The 20,743-nt window shown below is 44.8% G+C and overlaps 1 protein-coding gene across 1 annotated transcript in view; it reads right to left on the bottom strand.

Moving 5' to 3' along the window:
• The window catches only part of Cpa4 (carboxypeptidase A4), a 25,964-nt gene extending 7,646 nt beyond the window's left edge, over positions 1 to 18,318 (bottom strand). The window contains exons 1-10 of the mRNA XM_031381417.1: positions 18,225 to 18,318; positions 12,677 to 12,758; positions 12,128 to 12,262; positions 10,507 to 10,602; positions 6,486 to 6,587; positions 5,223 to 5,327; positions 4,518 to 4,628; positions 3,165 to 3,255; positions 1,592 to 1,791; positions 716 to 800 (exon numbers count right to left, since the gene is read on the bottom strand). Of these exons, the coding sequence (XP_031237277.1) occupies positions 716 to 800; positions 1,592 to 1,791; positions 3,165 to 3,255; positions 4,518 to 4,628; positions 5,223 to 5,327; positions 6,486 to 6,587; positions 10,507 to 10,602; positions 12,128 to 12,262; positions 12,677 to 12,758; positions 18,225 to 18,292 (1,075 nt within the window). The 5' untranslated portion in view covers positions 18,293 to 18,318. The remainder of the gene's footprint in view (positions 1 to 715; positions 801 to 1,591; positions 1,792 to 3,164; positions 3,256 to 4,517; positions 4,629 to 5,222; positions 5,328 to 6,485; positions 6,588 to 10,506; positions 10,603 to 12,127; positions 12,263 to 12,676; positions 12,759 to 18,224) is intronic.
• Between the last annotated feature and the right edge of the window lie 2,425 nt (positions 18,319 to 20,743).

Genomic DNA, 20,743 nt, shown 5'->3' with positions numbered 1-20,743 from the left:
TAACAAATTCAGATAAATTGAAATCATGTAACTTTTCTGATAATGCAATAAAAGTTAAAAAAAAAAACTGGGAGTTTCCTTTGAAAAGTGGATAGGTACCTGCAGAAACAATTTAAGCGTAAGAGCCTGGATCTGAATACACACACACACACACACACACACACACACACACACACACGTCAAAGCAGACATGATGGCACAGGTCTGTAACTCCCATGCTGGTGAAACAGAGAGAATCAGATCTCTGGCTCTTGCTAGCCAGACAGTCTAGCCAAGCAGTGAGAGATCTGGTTTCAGGAAAACGATAGAGATTAGACACCCAATGTTGACCTCTAGCTTCTAAGTGCACATACACACACACACACACACACACACACACACGTAGACAGAAACACATGCAAGTATGGAGGCAAGGCTTTGGTAACTTTTTGATAAACCATGTCAGGAGCCTTAATACAAATGAGGAGTGTAGTCTCCCGGCTGACAGGTCCTAACTCATCAAGGGTACATGATAAGCCATGAGGGGATTGATGACGCTGATGGAGATCAGCCTACAGCAGCCATTTGTCACAAAGTCTTGACATGGATTCGGTCTGTTACTAACCACTGAGACAATCAGACAATAACACCAGAAATAAAGGTCCCATCTCTCCTACCCCAGCTCAAGTTTCCTCCCAAGGTGCATTCCAAATAGCTCATGCCCAGAGATACTCACAGACGGTGGTGCAAGTCGGTCCTACTTGGTACTTAGTGCCAGAGAGAGAAGCCAGGGCTTTGGCTGCACTCCTCGCCACATCATCCTGGGAAGGGAAGATGGGGGTGAACAGAGATCAGTGAGCACTCTCAGGTTCTATGCTCTGTCTGGAAGGGCTTCGTGCAAGCTTTCAGAAAGCCCAGAGAGCAGCTTGCCAACCCCGAAGGAATCTCATTAAGATAGATTACCGAGATATCCTAAGGGAGCAGAATGTCTTGTTCAGGAACATGACAGAAGGCCAAGTATGTTCAAGAGAAAAGCCTTGAATAGAGAACCAACTCTGGTCCATATCTAGCCATCAGTCAGGAGGGTGGGGGGTGGGGAGGAACTTCTTCAGCCCATAGACTTTGAGGCTGGTGATGTCCCAGCAGACCAGCATGGAGACATAGACCTGCAGCTATCCCAAAGATACCAGCCCATTCCTACTAGTCCATTTATAAGTGCCTGTCCTATTCCAGGGGTGAGTCATGGGTTCTGACACAGAACCCCCAGGCTATGACCTATACCCTCTTTAACTTCTCCGTTAATCAGAGAGAAGGCACCCCCGCTTCCCATCATGGTGCTAAACACAGTCTTTAGCAAGCTGTGAGCCTATGACCTGTTCTAACCTTAGTTAGAAAATCAAGGATGCAGGCTGGACAAAGTCTTAGAACTCACAGAGTTTATTTCTGTCCCTTGTAGGTCAGATGGCACAAATCAAAGGGCAGAGAGGCATTGGTCAGGGCCCTTCATGATCCTCAGGCTCCCGTACTTGCACTCTAAAGCTATAGATCAGCCATCGTGGCCGTGCCAAAGTGAAAGCAGGCTGGTGCCTGGAAGAAGGCCTCCATCACTTACCAGCTCCTCAGCATCCGGGGCCTTCTTGACTGTGTACCCATAGGGATACATCAGCAGCTGTGAGTAGCTATGCAGGTCAATGAAGCATTTGAAGTTCCCATGCTTTTGAATAAAATCTACCACCGATTTCACCTCCACTTCAGAATTGGGGTGGGAGCCATGGTACACTTCAGAGCAAGGGTTATCACTGGCCCCCTCTCCTGTGGAGGGGAACTGATCAGTAACAAGTAACCCACAGGTCAAGAAGACAGATATAAGCAACCCACAACACAAGCGAGAAGATGCCCCCAAGAATCTTCTCACTGAAGGTACAGATTCTGAGGGGACAGAGAGGGAGTTTGGGGGTTTGCTACAAATGAAGAGGAAAAGTATTGGGGCTTTTTTAAGTGGATAGAGTTGACCTCATATTGTGCTAATAGCAGTTGTCATAAATAATTAATGTCACACTCAAGAACAAGTTGTAATTAATAAGCGTTCTTTTTTAATAAGTGTTCTTGATAATTAATATGAATACCAATAAATAATGAAAATGACTCCATTTATTGTGGTGTCAACTTATTCTCTTGGTTCAGGTCTTAATGGCCAACTGCTGCCAAAATAATCTATTGTTGTGGTTTTTTAAAATCTCTTGATTATGTAATAGGTATATAGATGGATTGCTTTCTGCATGGTTCATAGTAAAGCAAGCCTTGGTGTGTGAGTTTGTACACGCATGTGTGTGTGTGTGTGTGTGTGTGTGTGTGTGGTGTTAGTAGGAAAGACCTACTAGATTTAAACGTGGAAGGTGAGTTTATTTAGTAACTTTTATCAGCCATGCAATTAAGATTATCTCTTGAGTTTCAAGAACAAAAGTCTATTCAATGGGTAAGAAGAAGAGGATTCATGGACAACAGCAGGTTCTTTTGTAGGGATGGTTTTTCAACAGCTGGACCTCAGAACCCAGGTCACCTAATTCACATTCACCTTCCATGACTGTGAGCTGCTGATTCATACTAACAGACGGGTAGCTGCTGGGATTTACGTTTTGCTGCAGGCTCTTGCCTATTAGAGTAACCTTACTAACTGCTCTCTTCTGATTTGACATCAGGAACCCTTCTAACCAGCTACAGCTTGAGTAGGCAAGGCTGGAATGGCCAGGACTAAGGAAAGGCCTTGGATTAATGCATCTAAGATGAGAATGATTTAAAAAAAAAAGAACCTTTAGTGTAGGGGCTGAGAGGCCAGCTCAGTAGTGGAGTACTTGCTTAGAATGCATAAGGACTCACCACAGTAAATAAATTAAATAAATAAAGATTTTGAATTAACATAATCATAATCACAATGCAAAGACTGTCTGGCCCACTGTTTTCTCTGGAGGATGGGGATTACTGGATCTTTCCCTTTCAAAGTTGCAACAATAAGACTTAAAAACAAAACAGAACACAGAGACACAGAGAGCCTGAGGCATGTCCTCAAGTCTTTCAGCAAATGGAAAAACAAAACCAGTATGGAACTGGGCTCCCTATCCCACACTGCTGGTGTGGGGACAGGTTCATCCAATGCTGGCGGGATTTCAAACCGTCCCCCCACCTACCTGCAAAACTAGCATTCCAGTTTCTGTTTGGATCAGCTCCAATACAGCGGCTTCCCGGGTTCCGGGACCTCGTCTTCCTCCATAATCGGTTCTGAAAAAGCCACCAACCACCCAAGGGTATGTCATGATACAGTGAAGTTTCTCTAGGTGCAAAGACCACAGTAAGTGGGCTGAGCTGCATATGGCCCTCACTTGGGGAGGTTCTGGGGGTGGCGGGGAACAGTACATCTAGACTCCAGTCTTTACTCCCTGGGCAGTCTGCTTTTACCCATCACTGGAGATGATACATCCTTCTGGCTTTCAAAAGGGATTTTGAGTCAGGCATGGTAAAACACACCTTTAATCACACACAACACTTGAGAGGCAGAGGCAGGCAGATCTCTGTGAGTTTGAAGCCAAACTGCTCTATATAGTTCCAAGGCAGTCAAAAATACAGACATAGTAAGATGCTGTCTCAAAAAAAAAAAAAAAGTGACTCCGTCAAAGTGCCCTAATGAGATGAGAACTTTCTATACAAGAACCAAGCTGGTCCCATCTGAACACCTCGACTAATTATTGGCTCATGCAGAAGTCAAAGCAATGTCCACTGAAAATCACTCATGCCACAGTCACGAACCGAGCTGATTGTTGTCTCAGACAGTCACCTGAATTCAATCACACTCTCAACTAGGGAATAAGGGAACAAATTAAATCGTACAACAAAGAAGCTATCAGCCAAACGCAGAATGTGAGACATTATACAGGAAATTACTTAGTTTCTCCAACAAATGAATGACATTTTAAAAGGATGTGTTTGGGGTGCTTCTGAATGAATAAAGACTGCGGAGACCCAGCCACAGGTGCAGTGCACAGCCCTTATTAGATTCCGGCTTCGACAAATTGACTCCTAGGAGACAGTTTTAAAATAATGGGGGGTGTTAGAGGATATTAAAGAACTTCCATTAGTTTTCAAAGGTGACAGTGGTGTACTGGGTTTGGGTTTTTTTTTATTATTATCATCATCAGCTAGAGATGCATACTAAGGTTGTGGTAGATGAAATAACATGATGTCTGGGATTTGCTTTATAATATGTCAAGAAAATAAATTGTGTCGGAGGGAGAAAGATGAATAGAAGATAGGTAAAATGTTGAAAATTGTTCAAGACCCACAATAGAGAGTTCCTTAGACTATTCTCTCTAAAAATAATAATATATTCCCTGGCGAGTCTCAGCTCAGAGGATACCTAGAAAAGAAAACTCCCAAGGGGAGTTCTAACATGCACGTTGGTGGAAACGGGTCTCCAGGGGTACCAGCAAGATGCAGAACCCACCTGGGGATCTCAGTCCAGGCCCCAGCCATTCAGAATTACTCACTTGGCTTTGTGTGTACACATATCCATCAGGATTGGCCACGGGCAACAAGAAAATGTCCACTTTCTTCAAGATGGAGGTGACAGCTGGGTCCTTTTGATAATCAGTCACAATCTAAGCAGAGACAACGTGCTTGTCAGCTACATCACGGTAGGCTAGGTCTGTAGGGTCTAACAGGTGCTTCCCTGAGATACCCAGGATCCCCCCCCACCAAGATGGTCTCCACTCTCGGAAACCTCCCTGAAGCCCGGTTGGGCTCTCTGAAAAGCCCTCTAAGTCTCTCAAAGCCCGGGGGCAGGATTGCATGACAATATCAATTCCCAGTAGTTGAGTGATGGGTGGTGGCTTTGTTGACACCTTCCACAGACACTACCCCTTCCCTTTCAGCACTGCTTCAAAACTGTTTCTCGAAGGATCCTGGGGGGCAGCTCTGAGAACCCAGAAAGCAAACACATCTGAGTCTGGTGCTGAGGTTCTGATCCCTTATGCGGGGCCCACGGTGACTCATTCTCTCATGCCCACTAACACTGTGACTTAACCACCATGGGATGACCTTAGACTATTTACTTCTCCCATCTGCAAAGGTCCCAGCCTACCAGGTCTGTGCCAAGCACCTCGTACCTCATCCCCTGGGCCCAGCTACATGGGATGCTGCAGTCCCCCACCCCAAGCCCACCAGAATCCTTGACGAATTCCAGGCGACATGACCTTCCTCGCTGTCCAGATGGCTGTGGCCTGTGAGATCCACTCACGGGCATGGATGCCTGCATTCAGCCAAATGGCTGGCCGCTTCTTGCCTCCTCCCGTGCTGAACTGCAGAGGGAAAAGGGGCCAGAAAATGACCTGCCAGTCCATGTCTCTCCTCACCTCTCCTCTCCCCAGCCCACTCCTATTCATTTAATTCATTTAAGATAATTCAGAGACCAAATGTTCCTAAGGGCACCATCTATTTATCGCGAGTATCCGTGACCAGGGAGCTTAATTGGCTGGCTGAAGCTCTGGGCAGCCCAAACCTCTCCAGCTTTGGGAGTAAATGGGAAGGAGAAACAATTGGTATTGTGGGTCAGAATGCTAGTGTGATTAGAAATAATAGTGTGTCTCTTGAAAGTTCTCAAATGGTTTCCCAACAGAGAGACACAAGGGTATGTGAACCAGACGGTTCTGCTCATGTAATAAATGGATTCGGTTTTAAATTACGAAGGAGAGGGCTTCACTATAGCTCTTTGTAAATGGCAGTAATGAATTCTGCTTCCTGCCTTCGCAGTAGCATTGGGACTCCGTGGGTCAGAGCGTGGTGCTAATGAAGCCAGGGTCTCTATCAGATGGGCAAATAATCTAAATGTAATTATTTTAAAGGAACTAGCTCAGCAGTATGACTCCCCTTCTGCCTGTTATTTGCTATAAACCTGGCTTCTATGAAGCTAAGGGTCTGGCAAATTCTTAGCACCACCACCAGTTGTTCCACAGTTTTTATGTCCAAATTCCTTTCTATGTGTTCAGCTGGATTACTTACGTAATTTATGTCATTGTCATAGCTCTCTGCCTCCTTCACCCGGACAGACTCAAATGTGTTAGAAATAGTTGGAAATTGGGCTCCATGTGGCCAACAACCCCAGAACGGGCTTAAAAATGACATCCACCTTAGTGTAAGCACCCCACACTCTTTTCCAAGAAGAGTCCCTAAAAGCAGAAGAGAGTTTGCACCCTGTCCTAAGCTGCTAGATGGGAATGAAGGCAGACTGGGGCCTCTGAGTCTTCAGGAATACTAATGGCCTCTCTTTTGATCTTTCCAATCAAAACATAGCCCTACTGTAGATAAAATCAGGGGATTCAATCAGCTCAAAATATCTTGATTATGCAAAGATGACCCAGAGCTACGATCTCTTCCTTAGAACCAAGGGCTGAGTCCTGGAGACTGAGACCCAGAAATTTGTGTACCGTCAGGATACCTGGAAGGGCCTTGGGCCTCACCTTTAGAACATACATGGGCCGTTTTTCAAATGTCTCTCCGATCTTCACTCTGCTTGCCAGGTCAGGAAAGTCTGTGGCGATACTGTCCATCTCATGATAAATCTGAAGGGTGGAAAAGCAAACCAAAGACACTTAATTTTTTTTTTTTTTTAATTTTTTGAGATAGTGTGTTCCTATGTAGCACATACTGGTCTTGAACTTGGAATCTTCCTACTTCACTTTCCCAAAAGCTAAGATAGCAGGCGTGTGCTACTGTACCCAACCCAGTGATATTTTAAAATTCTGTTCCATTATGAGTTGGGTATTGGTGAACTTTATCTTGTCAGTGATAAGTTTTGTCTGAGAACCTGACCTTGGAGTTGGCCACACTGTCAGCATGGAACTGTGTGAACAGCTGCTTTCTGCAGTTTTCTAGAAGATAGTACATTTCAATTCTGTGCAAAATTATAGTCCACTTAAGTAAAGCAGAGAGACTGAGATAGATATTACTCCAAAAGGGTAAGTCTTTGGCTTGTTTTGGTTTTTGGTTTTTAGAGACTGGGTTTCTCTGTGTAACCTTGCTTGTCCTGGAACTCACTCCATAGACCAGGCTGTCCACGAACTCGAACACACAGAGATCTGCCTGCTTCTGCCTCCTGAGTCCTGGGCTTAAAGGCATGTGCCACCACTGCCCAATATCAACATATGATTCTTTGCATTATCTTGGACTGGATCATCAGAATAGGCCTGCTTTCCAAGGCTCCAGACAGCAGAGTTTGCCAAATTGTTCTCTACCAACAAACAAAATAAAACAAAAAACCATTCACAGTTTGCGTGTCTCGATATAATCAATACAAATAGATTGTGTATAATATAAAATAAGAAAAGAAGTCATATGTGGTAGTGCCTTTAATTCCATCTTGAGAGGGAGAGACAGTTGGACCTCTGAGTTTAAGGCCAACCTGGTCTACAGAGTGTGTTCCAGGATAGCCAGGGTTATACAGAGAAACCTTGTCTCCAAAAACCAAAAAGGAAAAAGAAAAGACATATATAAATATTAAAATATAAATATATAAAATATAAAAGAATATTAAAAAATTCAAAAAGAGTGCTAGGAATATGGCTCAGTAAATAAAGTGCTTGCCATGCAAGACAATCTGAGTCCAGATCCTCAGCAGCCACATAGGAAGCTGGGTGTGCTGGCCTGCACCTGTAACTCCAGTGATGATAGGAAGCTGGGTGTGGTGGACTACACCTGTAATTCTAGTGATGGGGGAGCAGAGAGTCCCTGGGGCTCGTAGCTAGCTAGTCTAGGTAATCACTGAACCCAGGTTCAGTGAGAGCCCCTGTCTCAAAAACTAATCAGTAAATTGAGAATGGCAGAGGAATAGAATGCTCGTTTAACACACAAAGGCCCTGGTAGGTTGTGTGTGTAACTCAGTTAATCGAGCACTACTGAGTGTTCATGAGCTGCTGGGTTCAATCCCCAGGGCTCCATAAACAGGGTTTACACCTGCAACCCTAACACTCAGAAGGTAGAGATAGAAAGATCATGAGTTCCAGGTCATCCTCAACTACATGGAGAGTTGGAGGTCGTACTACATAAGACTTTGTCTCAAAATAAAGGGGAAGGGATTTCGTGGAAACTCCCCTAGCCCATGGACTCTAAAGACTGAAGAAAAGCAGAGTAGATACCGTGGGCCATGAGAAAAAGAGAGTAACCTACAAAAGTTAAAACAAGTTGGGGGTGGTGGGACCTGCCTTTAATCCCAGCACTCAGGAGACAGAAGCAGGTGGTTCTATGTGAGTTCAAGGCCAACCTGGTCTACATAGCAAATTCCAGGACAACCATAGTAAGACTTGCTAAAAGAAAGAAAGAGAGAAAGAAAGAGAGAGAGAGAGAAAGGAGGAAGTAAAGAAAGAAGGAAGGAAGGAAGGAAGGAAGGAAGGAAGGAAGGAAGGAAGGAAGGAAGGAAGGGGGCTGGAGAGATGACTCAGCAGTTAAGAGCACTGACTGTTTTTCTGAAGGTCCTGAGTTCAAATTCCAGCAACCACATGGTGGCTCACAGCCATCTGTAATGAGATCTGATGTCCTCTTCTGGTGTATCTGAAGACAGCTACAGTGTACTTACATATAATAAATAAATAAATCTTTTGGGAAAAAAAGGAAGAAAGAAAGAGAGAGAAAGGGAGGGAGGGAGAGAGGGAGGGAGGGAAGGAAGGAGAGATGAGGGAAGGAGAGAAGGAGGGAGAAAGGGAGGGAGGGAAGGAGGGAGGGAGGGGAGGAGGGACAGAGGGAGGGAGGGAGGGAGGGACAGAGGGAAGGAGGGAGGAGAGAAGCCAACCAGCCAGGCTGGGGCCATTGATTGGCAGGTAAGAACACTTGCTCCCTAGCCTGATAATGTGAATTCTGAGTTTGATCCCTAGCACCCATACAGTGGGAGGAGAAAATTAATTGTCCTCTTGACTTCCACATTAGCACCATGGCACATGCACACCTACACACAGATAGATAATAGGTAGACAGACAGACAGATACCTAGATAGATAGATAGATAGATAGATAGATAGATAGATAGATAGATAGATAGATAGATAGATACATACATACATACATACATACATACATACATACATACATACATAGAAACTTTGTTTTTAAAATCCTCCAAGCTGTACCCTGATGTGGGATGCAAATTCACATGCCAACCATCATCACACAAAGGACCTGAAACCAGAAACCCTAGCAGAAACAAACGTAGAATTCCCACTGGAGATCTAAAAAGCCTGCGTGGTCATAGGATACGAGCTATTTAATGTTGGTTTTAGGAAGAACCCCAAATAAGCTGGCCAGGAGAGAGAAGGCACAGCGACAGGCCTCTGGAAGCAAAAGCTAGCAGGAGGTCACTCTCAAAGGATTGCCCAAGTCAGTGAGAACAGAAGCAAGCGGATGAGAAAGTGAGACAGACAGCTGGTAAGGTAAGTCGATGGCCTCTCTTGGTCCCTGGATGACATTTGTGACTGGTTAGCTCAGCTCAGGAGGGCCCCACATTAATGAGGCTAAAGTTATGGGTTTGATCCCTGTGTGGGCCCGAGTTCTGCTTTTGTCCCTGGCCGGAGACTGAACTGAACTCCTAACTTTACCCAGCTGTTTTGCAGATGTATGTCATTGGTCACAAGAGGGATCAAGGGGCAGTGCGGTGGGAAGTGTACACAATGAGGAAAGCTACTGACAATCATGGGAAAGAAGTAGAAATAGTTGGCCAGCCTTTGAACTGATCCTTCCTCTAGAAGAAAAACAACTTAAAGTATAGGTCTCTGGAAAAATTTGCCAGGAACACTATGTCTGCACGTAAAGAACAGTATGTATTAAGGTAGAGGAGGGAGAATAGCCATTTAAATTTGGGAGGGAGGTCCCAAGCTAGTAGAGTCTGCAAACTAACAAAAGAGACGCTTGGGACATAAGAGACTTGCATCATGAACGGGCTGCTCTGTTCTGTGGTCTCTTCTGATTTCTCAAGTTCCAGTATCATATGAAATGATTCAGCTCCAAGTTTTTCGTTTGGAAGTTTGGCCTACCTTGAAAGCCATCTGTATAAAGTGGTTTCTAACTCCACACACCACCAAATTGCATTGTGGAACAAATATACGTTATGAGGAGTCATGATAAATGAGAGGAAATATTTGGTTAACCTTGGAAATAACCGGCTGTCTGCTTGCCTGCAGTAAATGGCACTTTATTCTGTGCTGGGGATTCTGATGGGAGAGAAGGTTGAATTACAAGGACTGGAAATGCTGCCATTATATTCTGGTTTGCTTTAGAGGGTTACTGGAGCAGGGTTTCTGCAGGGGAAATTGCAGCTGTGTTTCTCAGGCACTTGGATGTTGGTGGGAATTAAGCAACCAGTGGGGAAGGAATTAGGGTAGCCATGTTTTAGCTCCTCTGTGAAGTGATACCATGCTGAAGGTGGATGTGAGGAGAGAGGTTCCAAAATTCAGGAAGCAAAGAATGTTGGCTTTAAACCTGCTTGGAAACACTTACAGCCTCCAGGGAGTGGTAAGTTCCGTAGTTGAAGTCACCACTCCGCTCTCTCCCTTCATTCTGTTGCATTTCTTCATCTTCGTTATCTAAGAGGGCCTAAAAAGAAAGAAAAAAAAAAAAAGCAGACACAGCAACATGGTGAAAGGACTCCTAGAGATCTAACTCATCTGGTCAGATGGCTGACAACACAAGGTCTAACGGGGGCCAGACAGACTCCAAAAATTGCAATTCAAGAGAACGTAAGTTCCTGCTGCCTATGCCTAAAATGTCTTTTGTCTCAACTATATAACATTCTAGTGCTACTAATTTTCAAAGAGTTTATATTAATTCTGTGGGTTAGGACAATGTGGGTAGGACCTGTAACTGATTTCTGCTTAAGGTCTTTATTCCTTAACATTCTTGGTTCTAGCAAAACTTTTCGGGACATAAAACTAGTACAATGTTCACACTTAGTTAAGGCCTGTCTATAGTAGTGTATGTTGATCATCATAGTCAGTGTGACACAATTAAAAATAATAATAAACCATACTCCCTTTCATTTAAAAAGGGTGGGTTAGATTTTTATATATATATATATTTATTTATATATATATCTCAACACTATATATATATATCAGATATCAAAGTTATATATATCAGATATCAAAGTTTTATATATATATATATAAATATAACTTTACTTTCTGATATCTGACTTACATTATTCCATTCAAACCCTTCTTTGCTCCCTAGAAGTGACATATGCTTTTCTATAGTATGAAATCTCTATAATTTCTATAGTATGGAATCTCTATACATTTATGTAGGATGAAACCTCTAGACATTGATTTGCATCTGGTATCCAGTGCTTCTGAAACACACAGCTTGGGAAAGCATTGAGAAACAAAGAAATTCTTATAACCACTCATACTTTGAAGGTTCCTGGCAGATGTCTGTGACATGTGAGGATGATTAATAAACTCACAGCTGCTCATACCATCAGGAAAATCCTGGGCCAAATCATCAATTAGTCCAGAACCCACCCCGGTGAAGGAGAGAGTGTGAGCCAGAGACACTGTCCTGCTGTTCAACACAGGTTTGTAGGGCTGGATGGCAAAGTTCCCTCTGCTGGGGGCTGTTGGTGACATTCCCCCTTTCTCAAAAGATACCTCTCCTGCTTAGTTTAGTTCCCAGCAGCCCACACAGACACTCTTGCCTTCTAACTTCAAATACAAAAAGGGGGGATGAATGATTAGCGGCTGAAGAATCTATGACATGTCAACTATTGTTTGATGTGTTATATACATAGCTAATGGAAGCATTGCCTTGATAAATAGTTGAAATACTAATCATCATCACCGTTTAAGCGGTGATGATATGAAGGCCCATGGAGGCAAACGCCTGCCCAAGGACACACATGAGTGGTTAGCAAAGTCAAGACTCAGATACAGATCCGTGTAGCCACCCATCTGTATAACACACTTCTCCTGAAGCAAGTTTTCACACTCTTGCTTTCCTCTGTCTTCGTTTCCTCACCCTGGAGCTGAAAAGGTTGACGCCAGACATCTTTAAATCTCCCAGGCCCAATCTGATTAGTACCTTAGTCTCAGACAAGACTAGTAGGAGTCCCTGGCCTACCTACCTGTAGGTCCTCAATTGTCACGGAGTAGTCTAAACCCTGAGACTTCAGGAAGGATTTGACTGGCAGCAAGCTGACAGAAGGGACAAGAATATCCATGGGCCGATCAAAAGTGGAGGGAGATTTCCAGACATTGAGCTGAGAAGAGCGAGACACAATCAGGTTAAAAGACAGTTTGGGCAAAACACGAATGGAGCTCATGTTCTTTAGAAGGGTTGCCAAAAGCCAGGATGATCCCTGAGTCCTGCCCAAGGGAAAACATCACCCATTTCACAAACATAGCTGGTCAGATCTGCCCAGCAACCAGTACCTGGCAAAGTTCAAGAACCAGCGAGGACTACTTGAGGTTCCACAGCTCAGGCCTCCCATCTAATAGAGCTGCAGAATTGAGTTCTGGCGGCCTTCTCCCCTGCGTTCCCTCTTGCTCATGTGAATGGCATGTTGACTAAGACTCCATTATGAACAGAAAACTTGCAGGGATAAAAAGAAGTACAAAAATCTATTCCCCCTCAAACTCAGAACATTCAAGAGGACAGCCTTAGAACCACGTACCTTAAAGTGGTCCGAGTTCACTAGCTCAGTCAGTTTTCTGATCTCCTCTCCATTTCTGACATTAATCCTAAAAACTTGGTCCCTGGAGAAGGGGAGGGAGAAGAAGATAATGGTGAGCTTTCTGCTGGCAAGTAGACCCCCAAACCCACCATTCCAGACAGAGCTGGGTTGGATGAGAGGAAATAGTCTAGTCTTCGGTTACAATGTATAGCCATTAAAAACAAGACTATGTGGCAAAGATGAAAAAGTGCTTATGTATAACTCTGAGGGGATATTAAGTAAAAGAGCGGGACACGGAGCTGTGCGTATGCCATGATTACGAGTATGGAAAAAGCAGATGGTCTGGAAGCAAAACAGACAACGGAGATAAAGTAGTTGCTGCCAATGCTCGTTTGGGTCATGGGATTATAGATGGCTTTACTTTTTTCCCCCCTCTTGTATCTGTTTTCTGTAATGTGGTCATATTACTTTATAATGAAAAACATATATTTTTGCAGAAAGGAATGTCCCAGAGTTAGGCTCCAGGCTAACTCAAGACATAAAGAAACACTTCTTCACTGTCAAATGCAGGGGCTGAAACCCTGATGGAACTTCCATGCTGGGAAGAGCTGGGAGCTTTTGGGAACAGACCCTTTTATGCTGGGAAAGCCAGGATGAGAGTGCTAACTATTCCTCCCAGCGCCAGACGTGTGCTTTGCAATGTAACTGAATGTGGACTATGGTATGAGGCTCAGCCTTAGTTAGAGTCATGGCTGCCCACCGGGACCTGAGAGCACCCAGGAGATGCCTGCCATTGGCAGACCCCTTTGTCGTCTGTCCTGTACTTGTTTTGCGTGTATCTTTCAGCTTCTGCAGCGTTGACAGGGGAAGCGGCCCCCAAGTCCTGCGTGGGTGGGAGAAGGCTATGCTTGAAAAGCCTTCTTTGAGCTCTCAGCTCACTCAGAGAACCAGCAGAGCCATTAGGCGTTGCTAGGTGACAGCCCAAATGAATCCGCACTCGACTCTGTCACGTGCGTCATCCCTTTGACGTGAGTGAATGCTGGAGGAGCTGCTGGAGAGGGATGTGGGCTGAAGGACCTGTTGATAGAGTAAATGGCTCTGTCACAGGAAGCTAAATGTGGGGCTCACGTGGAGGCTCCACACTAGAAAACCGGTTCAATCTGGATGGACTTCCACAGTTTCACTTGGTTCTAGAAAGTTCTGGGAAGGCCTAAGCCAGACCCCAAGAGGCAAGGCCCACTGCCCAGAGCTGTTCTCAGCACAGGTGGCTGGGCTGGATAAGATCCCAGGGCCCTAGGAGCACATCCTTTCTCCCTAGCCCTCCCACTAGACTCCTCAAGGTGGGCAGCTAACAACCTCCCATGAAGCCCTGGGGTGGGGTAGGGGGGGCCTGATCTGACAAGTCCTCAGTGAACTGCTATGGTTTAGATATGCCTTGAACATGTTCCAAGAGTTCAGGCCCTGAGAGTCTGACCTCCAGGTGAAAGGCTGCATTCAAAGGTGGAAGGCTTTAAGAGGTGGTCCTTGGAAGTTGTTTTGTAGAGTCAGTTCCTATGAAAGGTTTAAAAGATGGGTGTCTCACCCGGGTCCCTCTGGCATCTGCCTTGCCACATGGTCTCCACTTCTCACGTATGCTCTCTCTATAATGGCATATACAGGAACCCTCACCAAAGGCAGAAATGGACAGGGCCTTCCGAAGCTATGAATGAAGTAACTATCTTTTTTTCTGTGTGTGTTACCCAGTGTGATGGTGAACAGTAATTATTAAGCCGGCAGGACTTAGACCTAGGGGTCAAGCCTCTGGGCACATGTGTGAGAAACCATATAGACTAGTGAGAAGAGACAACCTAAAGGGAGGTGGCCTCACCCGCTGGGCTTGGGACATGGACTGAATAAAAACAGGGATGTATCTAGGCACACGTATGCCTCTATGCCTTCAAAGGATACAGCGTGACTAGCTGCTTCAAGTCTCTCCCACCATGATGATCTATTAGGATGGACTGCATCTTAAACTGTGAGCCAAGCTAAGCCCTTTCTCCCTGAAAACATCTTCATCAGAGTATTTTAGCACAGCAGCAGAAAAAAAGGAACACCCCCAACTCAAGTATTTTTGTTATAGCAACAGAAAGCTGACTCATACATAAATGGGTATACAAAGGACTGTATTACAGCCTGGAGAAGGTGGGGTGTCAAACTATCATTTCTGTCACAGACAAGGGACCTTGAAGAGGGTTTGCTGAAGGGTAAACCATTCTGAGGACAAAGACCAATTTGACAAATGCATGCTCTGTAACCACCTGTCCCTAACACTCCAGAAAAGGGGGTGTCTTTACGATGAGCATGCTGGAACCAGACAGACAGTTTAGCTGTTAAGAGCATGTACTGCCTTTGCAAAGGACCCAAGTTAGGTTCTCAGAACCCATGTTGGCTGGCTCACAACTACTTATAACTCCAGTTCCAGGGAATCCAATGCATCTAGCCTCCTTGGGCACCTATACTCGCATGCACATATACACACATCAATACAAATATTGAAAATATATGTTTTTTTCAATGAGTATGCTAGAAGGATTGACATCTTGGGTGGAAAAAAAATCAGGCCTTTGCAACCTGACACTGGCTAGAGGAGTCACAGAGAGGGAGTGGAGATGGAGAAGGAACAGGACCAGAGGACCGATGAAGATTCTGAGTATGAAGAGTAGAGGACACATTCCCCCGTGCTAGTAAGTGTGTGTGTGTGTGTGTGCCTGCTCCTTTCTCCAACATGGCACTGTCACAACTGAACTTCCAAACACAGCCCATAACAATGGAACACAGTGACTTCACTGGCCCTGGAAAGGACTAAACTCACAGTCCGTTCTATCATGTCCTAGTCGGTCAAGCCATACAGGTCAAAGACATAAACATCTGAGGAAGAGGCAAAACAGAAGATCTGGTATAGAGCAGAGCACCTTCCTCATCTCTGTATCCCAGCCCCCACCTCTGTACACCTTCTTGGTTCATGTCTGTCCCAAGCTATTGCCTTTGTGGGCCTTTGCATGTGGTGCTCCCTCTGCACGTGGTGCTCCCTCTGCTTGCAATCCCAGTCCTTAAGTGCGGGGCAGTCTCCCACCTAACCTTCAAGACAAGCTCATGTCACTCATGAGGCTTCCCCTAACAAAGCCAGACCCGATAGCACTAAAAAGGGGCATCGATGGTAGAGTAGGGTCTACCATTAATTATTACTGTGAGCATTAGCATAGTGGGTGTCTAAAGCAGAGTAGGTGCCATACACGGGGCAATCTTCCTCTTGCCTTCATTGACCTTATCTCTTCTTGGAAAATATCTTCTCCAGCTCATGACCATGCAGATGGTTGAGCACACCCCATCTGTACTAGCTGGTATTCCATTCAAAGATCTTGACCTTGAGCTCTTTCTGAAGATAGGAAATTATCCTGGGTGAAGGGGAGGAAAGGTTGGGATTTGCAGGTGCTTGTCTGCTCCTCCTGCTCTGAATGGTTATTTTAACAGCTCTTCTGGCTCTCTCCCAGTACACCAAGATGCCTTTAGCATTATGATTGGTGACGTCTGTTCACTCATCCTCGCACCTGTCCCATACTCAGGGCAATCAATAATTGCTTTGATGACTAAGCTTCTCTCCCTCCCCCTCGTACCAGGAAGACAGCCAAGTGGTCAGTTCTCTGTACCACTCACCACATTCCTGTCCAGGCTTAGCAGCTATGACTGATAGCATTGAAGCCCTGGGATGCTTGCCGGCTTCCACTGATGCTACAACCAGTTCTACAACTGCTTCCTGTTCCACATCCATGTATCCTGGCTGTTGCCTCATCCTTAAGACATCTGAAGACTGGGGCAGATGATAGCAGCAGAATAAGAGAGACCGGGGAACTAGGAGAACAAGTTTCAAGGGCATGAGATAGAATGGTGGGAAAATACCACCAGCTTTGTGTCCGTTAGTCAGTCTCCTGCCCGACTTCCCAACCATTCAGAGGCCAGAGGCCAGGTCCCCTGTGCCCTCTATGTTCATTGAACTGGGTGACCAGGACATGGATCCCAGCGAGGATTCTTCTGCCTTTACTGAGTTGCCCACTATGAGGTAAGAACAGACTTGTAGATGGCATAGCACTGTTCATTAAAGCCATTTGTAATCAGCTCCACCACACAGCCCTTTGAATGCACAGGTCCTGAAGCGAACACTCCAGGAGCCAGCCCCACTGTCTCTGCATAGGTGCCCACACAGCGTAGGTGCCCACAGTATCACAAGAGAGGTCTGTATCCTGAAAAATAGAGATTTTTTCAGCCACATGGAGAGCTGCAGTAGGAACCTGACAGCTCCATGCGTCAGCCCACACAGTAGCAGCAAGTGTAGTTATGACACACCTACCGCTGAGCTGCCTGCGGAAAAATCTTCCTCCCTGGCCACCTGCTATGCCTAACCCCTCCAAGCTATTTGGCAGCGGAGACAGGTATGCCATCATCCCCATCTCGTGTAAGTAATGGCTTCAATAAACAGTCCTCGAGTTCCTTTAACACAGTAGAGAATAAACTCGCATATACAGGTAGACTGGTGAGATAGAGGACTCCATTTGATTGATAGACTTACTTGTGTTACAGAAAAACAAACAAACAAAAAAGGGTATGAGCTTTGCATTCAGCATCCCAGTTTCCGTGCTTACCAGCTGAGTAGCTTTGGGCAGGTTCCTTAACCTTTTTAAGACTGGGTTTTTTTTTTTTTTTCATGTTTAAATTAAGGAAAATAACACCCTTGCCTGACAGAGCTGTTACATGATCCACAAGATGGGGCACGTGAAAGCTCTTTGCAAGAGGCAAAATGTTCTGCAGTGATGGGTTATTCTATTACAGTCTTCCACACAGTACCAGAGCATCCCCAGCCTCTATCCTATCCCTATCCAATGTTCTGCAGTGATGGGTTATTCTATTACAGTCTTCTACCACGGTACCAGAGCATCCCTAGCCTCTCCCTGCCTCTCTGACTTCCTGTCCCTCACCAACTCCACAGTGTCTATGGTGGAGCATGTGGAGCCTTTGCACACACACTCACACAGAGTCCCGGGATACAGTTCCATAGCTGTTGCTAGGCAAGACCTATTGGATCTCCTTGTTCCAAAAGCCTATGGAACGCACCAGCTATACACAGCTTTCACTACTGATAGAGAATATCTGTCCCCAAAGCCCGAGAACCCAGCTTTTCCCTTTAAATCTGGCAGAAACTGACAAAGTCTTTCTGGCCATTCTTCGTAATTATTGGTGTAGGAAATATCTGGAACTGACCTCAGAAAGAAGGAAGAAGATACAGAATTAGCCGGAGACAAAGGAGCTGGAGAGGGCCTGTGGATGCCACCAGCTTTAGCTTTGACTTCACAGGAGAAGTCAGGTTTCAGAGAGAAGTGGCTGATCCAGGACACTGGGACAGAGGAGATATAAAAAGCCCAGCCCTTCCCCTAAGCCCTACCACCTAAAGTATAATCACTCCATTTGCCATCCAAGTTGGTGAAATAACTAAATGATAATAAAGTTAAGAACTTACCCAAAGAATTTATCTCGGCCACAGATGCCTGCCCCAATAAGGGCCCCGAAGAACAGGCACCACTTCATGTCTCAAGGGCGCCAGTAACACACCGACTGAGTCAAGCAGTATTTATAAGGAGCCTGAGGCACACTCATGTCCTCAGAAATGCTAATATGGTTCTCAAGCACCCTTCCAGCTCTGACAAGACAGCACCAGCCAAGGTCTCCCCCATTCCTTTCCAGTGATGAAGGCCCAGTCTTTCCATCTGCAAGGCGGGAACTTGCTCCGCAGGCTGGGAGAGTCTTACCCATGATGCCTCATTGCTCATCACTTGGCATCTAAGTGGTGGGGTTCTTTGTTTTTGTTTTTGTTTTTTGTTTTGAGTAAAGGGAATATTCCCACACTGCTGGATGAAATTCAGATTGTAAACCTGGGATGAAATTACCTCTAGAGTAATAAAATCTTTTTTTTCAAAGTGAAGACTATCAAGCAACCTTAAGTCAACCCCAAGACTGCACACTTGAGAAACCTGATCAGAGAATTCAGCAAAACAGATCATAAAGAGGAGAGTTGATGGCCTTCTTTATGGGTCTAAGGCCTGATTTTTTTAGGATTCCATTTAGAGAAATATGGGTGGTGAACAATATAGAAAGGATGTGTTATTCTGTATAAATTAAGTTTTCCTTGGGATCTGAATGACAGAAAAGGCTTAATGATACTTGTTTTGTATTTATGTTTTAAAATTTATTATTTTTATGTGTATTTTTGTGTGCTTGTTTGAGTTTATAAATACCATGTACATGCAGGTATCTTTGTAGGTCAGAAGAGAGTATTAGACTCCATCAAGTCCCCTAGAACCCGAGATACAGGCAGTTCTGAACCACCATATATATGCTGGGAGTCACACCTGGGTCCTCTGCAAGAGCATGCACAGTCTTGACCTCTGAGCCATCTGTCCAGTCCCAAGTTTTCTATTTATTTTTGGTTTTGACATATGAGCTCATTTTGTATCCCAGGCTAGCCTTGAACTCACAGTCCTCTTGCTTCAACATCCCAAGTGCTGGAGTAACAGGCCTGAGCCTCTAAGCCCAGCTCTCTTTCTTTCTTCTTTCTTTTTATTTTTCTTTCTTTTCTTTTCCTTTCTTTTTTCTTTCTTTTTCTTTCTTGAAACAGGGTCTTTCTGTAGTATTGGCAGTTCTGGAACTTACTATGTAGACCAGGCTGGCTATAAACTCACAGAGAGATCCTTCTGCCTCTGCCTCTCGAGTGTTTAAAGTGAGTGCCACCATCAGCTCCCTCCCTCCCGCTGTCCGAATGGACTCACTCTTTCTGCAGCTGCTGAAGGGCAGGTACAAAGAACCAAGGATCATGGCTGGGAGTGTTGAAATCTATTCTGACACTTGTTAAAACATTGAGAAAGATTTTACTAAAGATCATTGTCAGGGAGCTCATGACTACAGCAGTAGGAGGCTTAGTTTAGCCTCCAGGCCAAATGTAACCAGGACAGTAGGATAAGGGGATCCGTAGATGGAAAATTACTAAGAGAGAGCATCAAGGGAGTGGGATGATTGCGAAGCTGCCCTAAGAGGAATTGTGCTAGAGGTAGGTCAAGGACTTATCAACAGTGAGGGATAAGAAATTAACAATATCTTTATAGATGGGGTAGTATGACTTGTCATGTCTTTCCTAATACTGGTTCTTGCAGGGCCCAAGAATCAACATAAATAAATAAATAAATAAATAAATAAATAAATAAATAAATAAATAAGGCACTGAGTCCCAAGAGGCAGCCTCCATCAGACATGGCAAAACCATGCTCCCTTATCTTCTTGGTCTGTCTCAGGGCTCTGTGTCCTCCCAACACTTACCATGGACCTATACCTCCTCTGTCCACCACCGAGTCAGAGCTCCAGTTCATACCAAGACAGACCACATCCTTGAAGTTAACAGTAAGAAAAACAAAGACTAGAGTCAGCTGGAAGAATGATAGAAAGAACTAAGTGCCCAGAATTCTAGATGTTGGAACCTATTTTCCACTGTCTCCCAAGGAATGCCATCGATCAACCAATCAGTCAATCAATCAGTCAATAAGCAAACAAATCTAAATAAGTCTAAACCACTAACTGAGGGGAAGATCTAAAGAGAATCTCTGTGCAAGCTGAGAGACAAACTCAACATGTCAAGAGGCAACAAGACCAAAGGATACACAGGGCCAGAGGCCTGGCCCTTTGTTGTTAGTAGTGTTGAAGAACTACATGAAGGAACTTAAGTCCATTGCCAACTTTGAAATGTTGCACTGTTTAAAATAAAGCGTTTGATGTATGGAGACAGGAAGAAGGCCTGGGCTACTTAGTGAGACCCTAGCTAAACACATACACATACATACCACAAGATGAAGGATTGAGTCTTCTTACAAAATTGATAAACCTTGGAAATGTTATGCCATGTGAAATAAGTCCCATCCAGAGTGATGCATGCTATGGGATTTTGGTTCTGATGTACCTCAAATAGCAAAATTCATAGAGTACAAGAAGGCT

Source organism: Mastomys coucha, unplaced genomic scaffold (genome assembly GCF_008632895.1).
Source record: "Mastomys coucha isolate ucsf_1 unplaced genomic scaffold, UCSF_Mcou_1 pScaffold20, whole genome shotgun sequence".
Lineage (NCBI taxonomy): Eukaryota > Metazoa > Chordata > Mammalia > Rodentia > Muridae > Mastomys > Mastomys coucha.
Note: the sequence above shows the minus strand (reverse complement) of the source record. Positions and strands in the feature narration are given on the sequence as shown.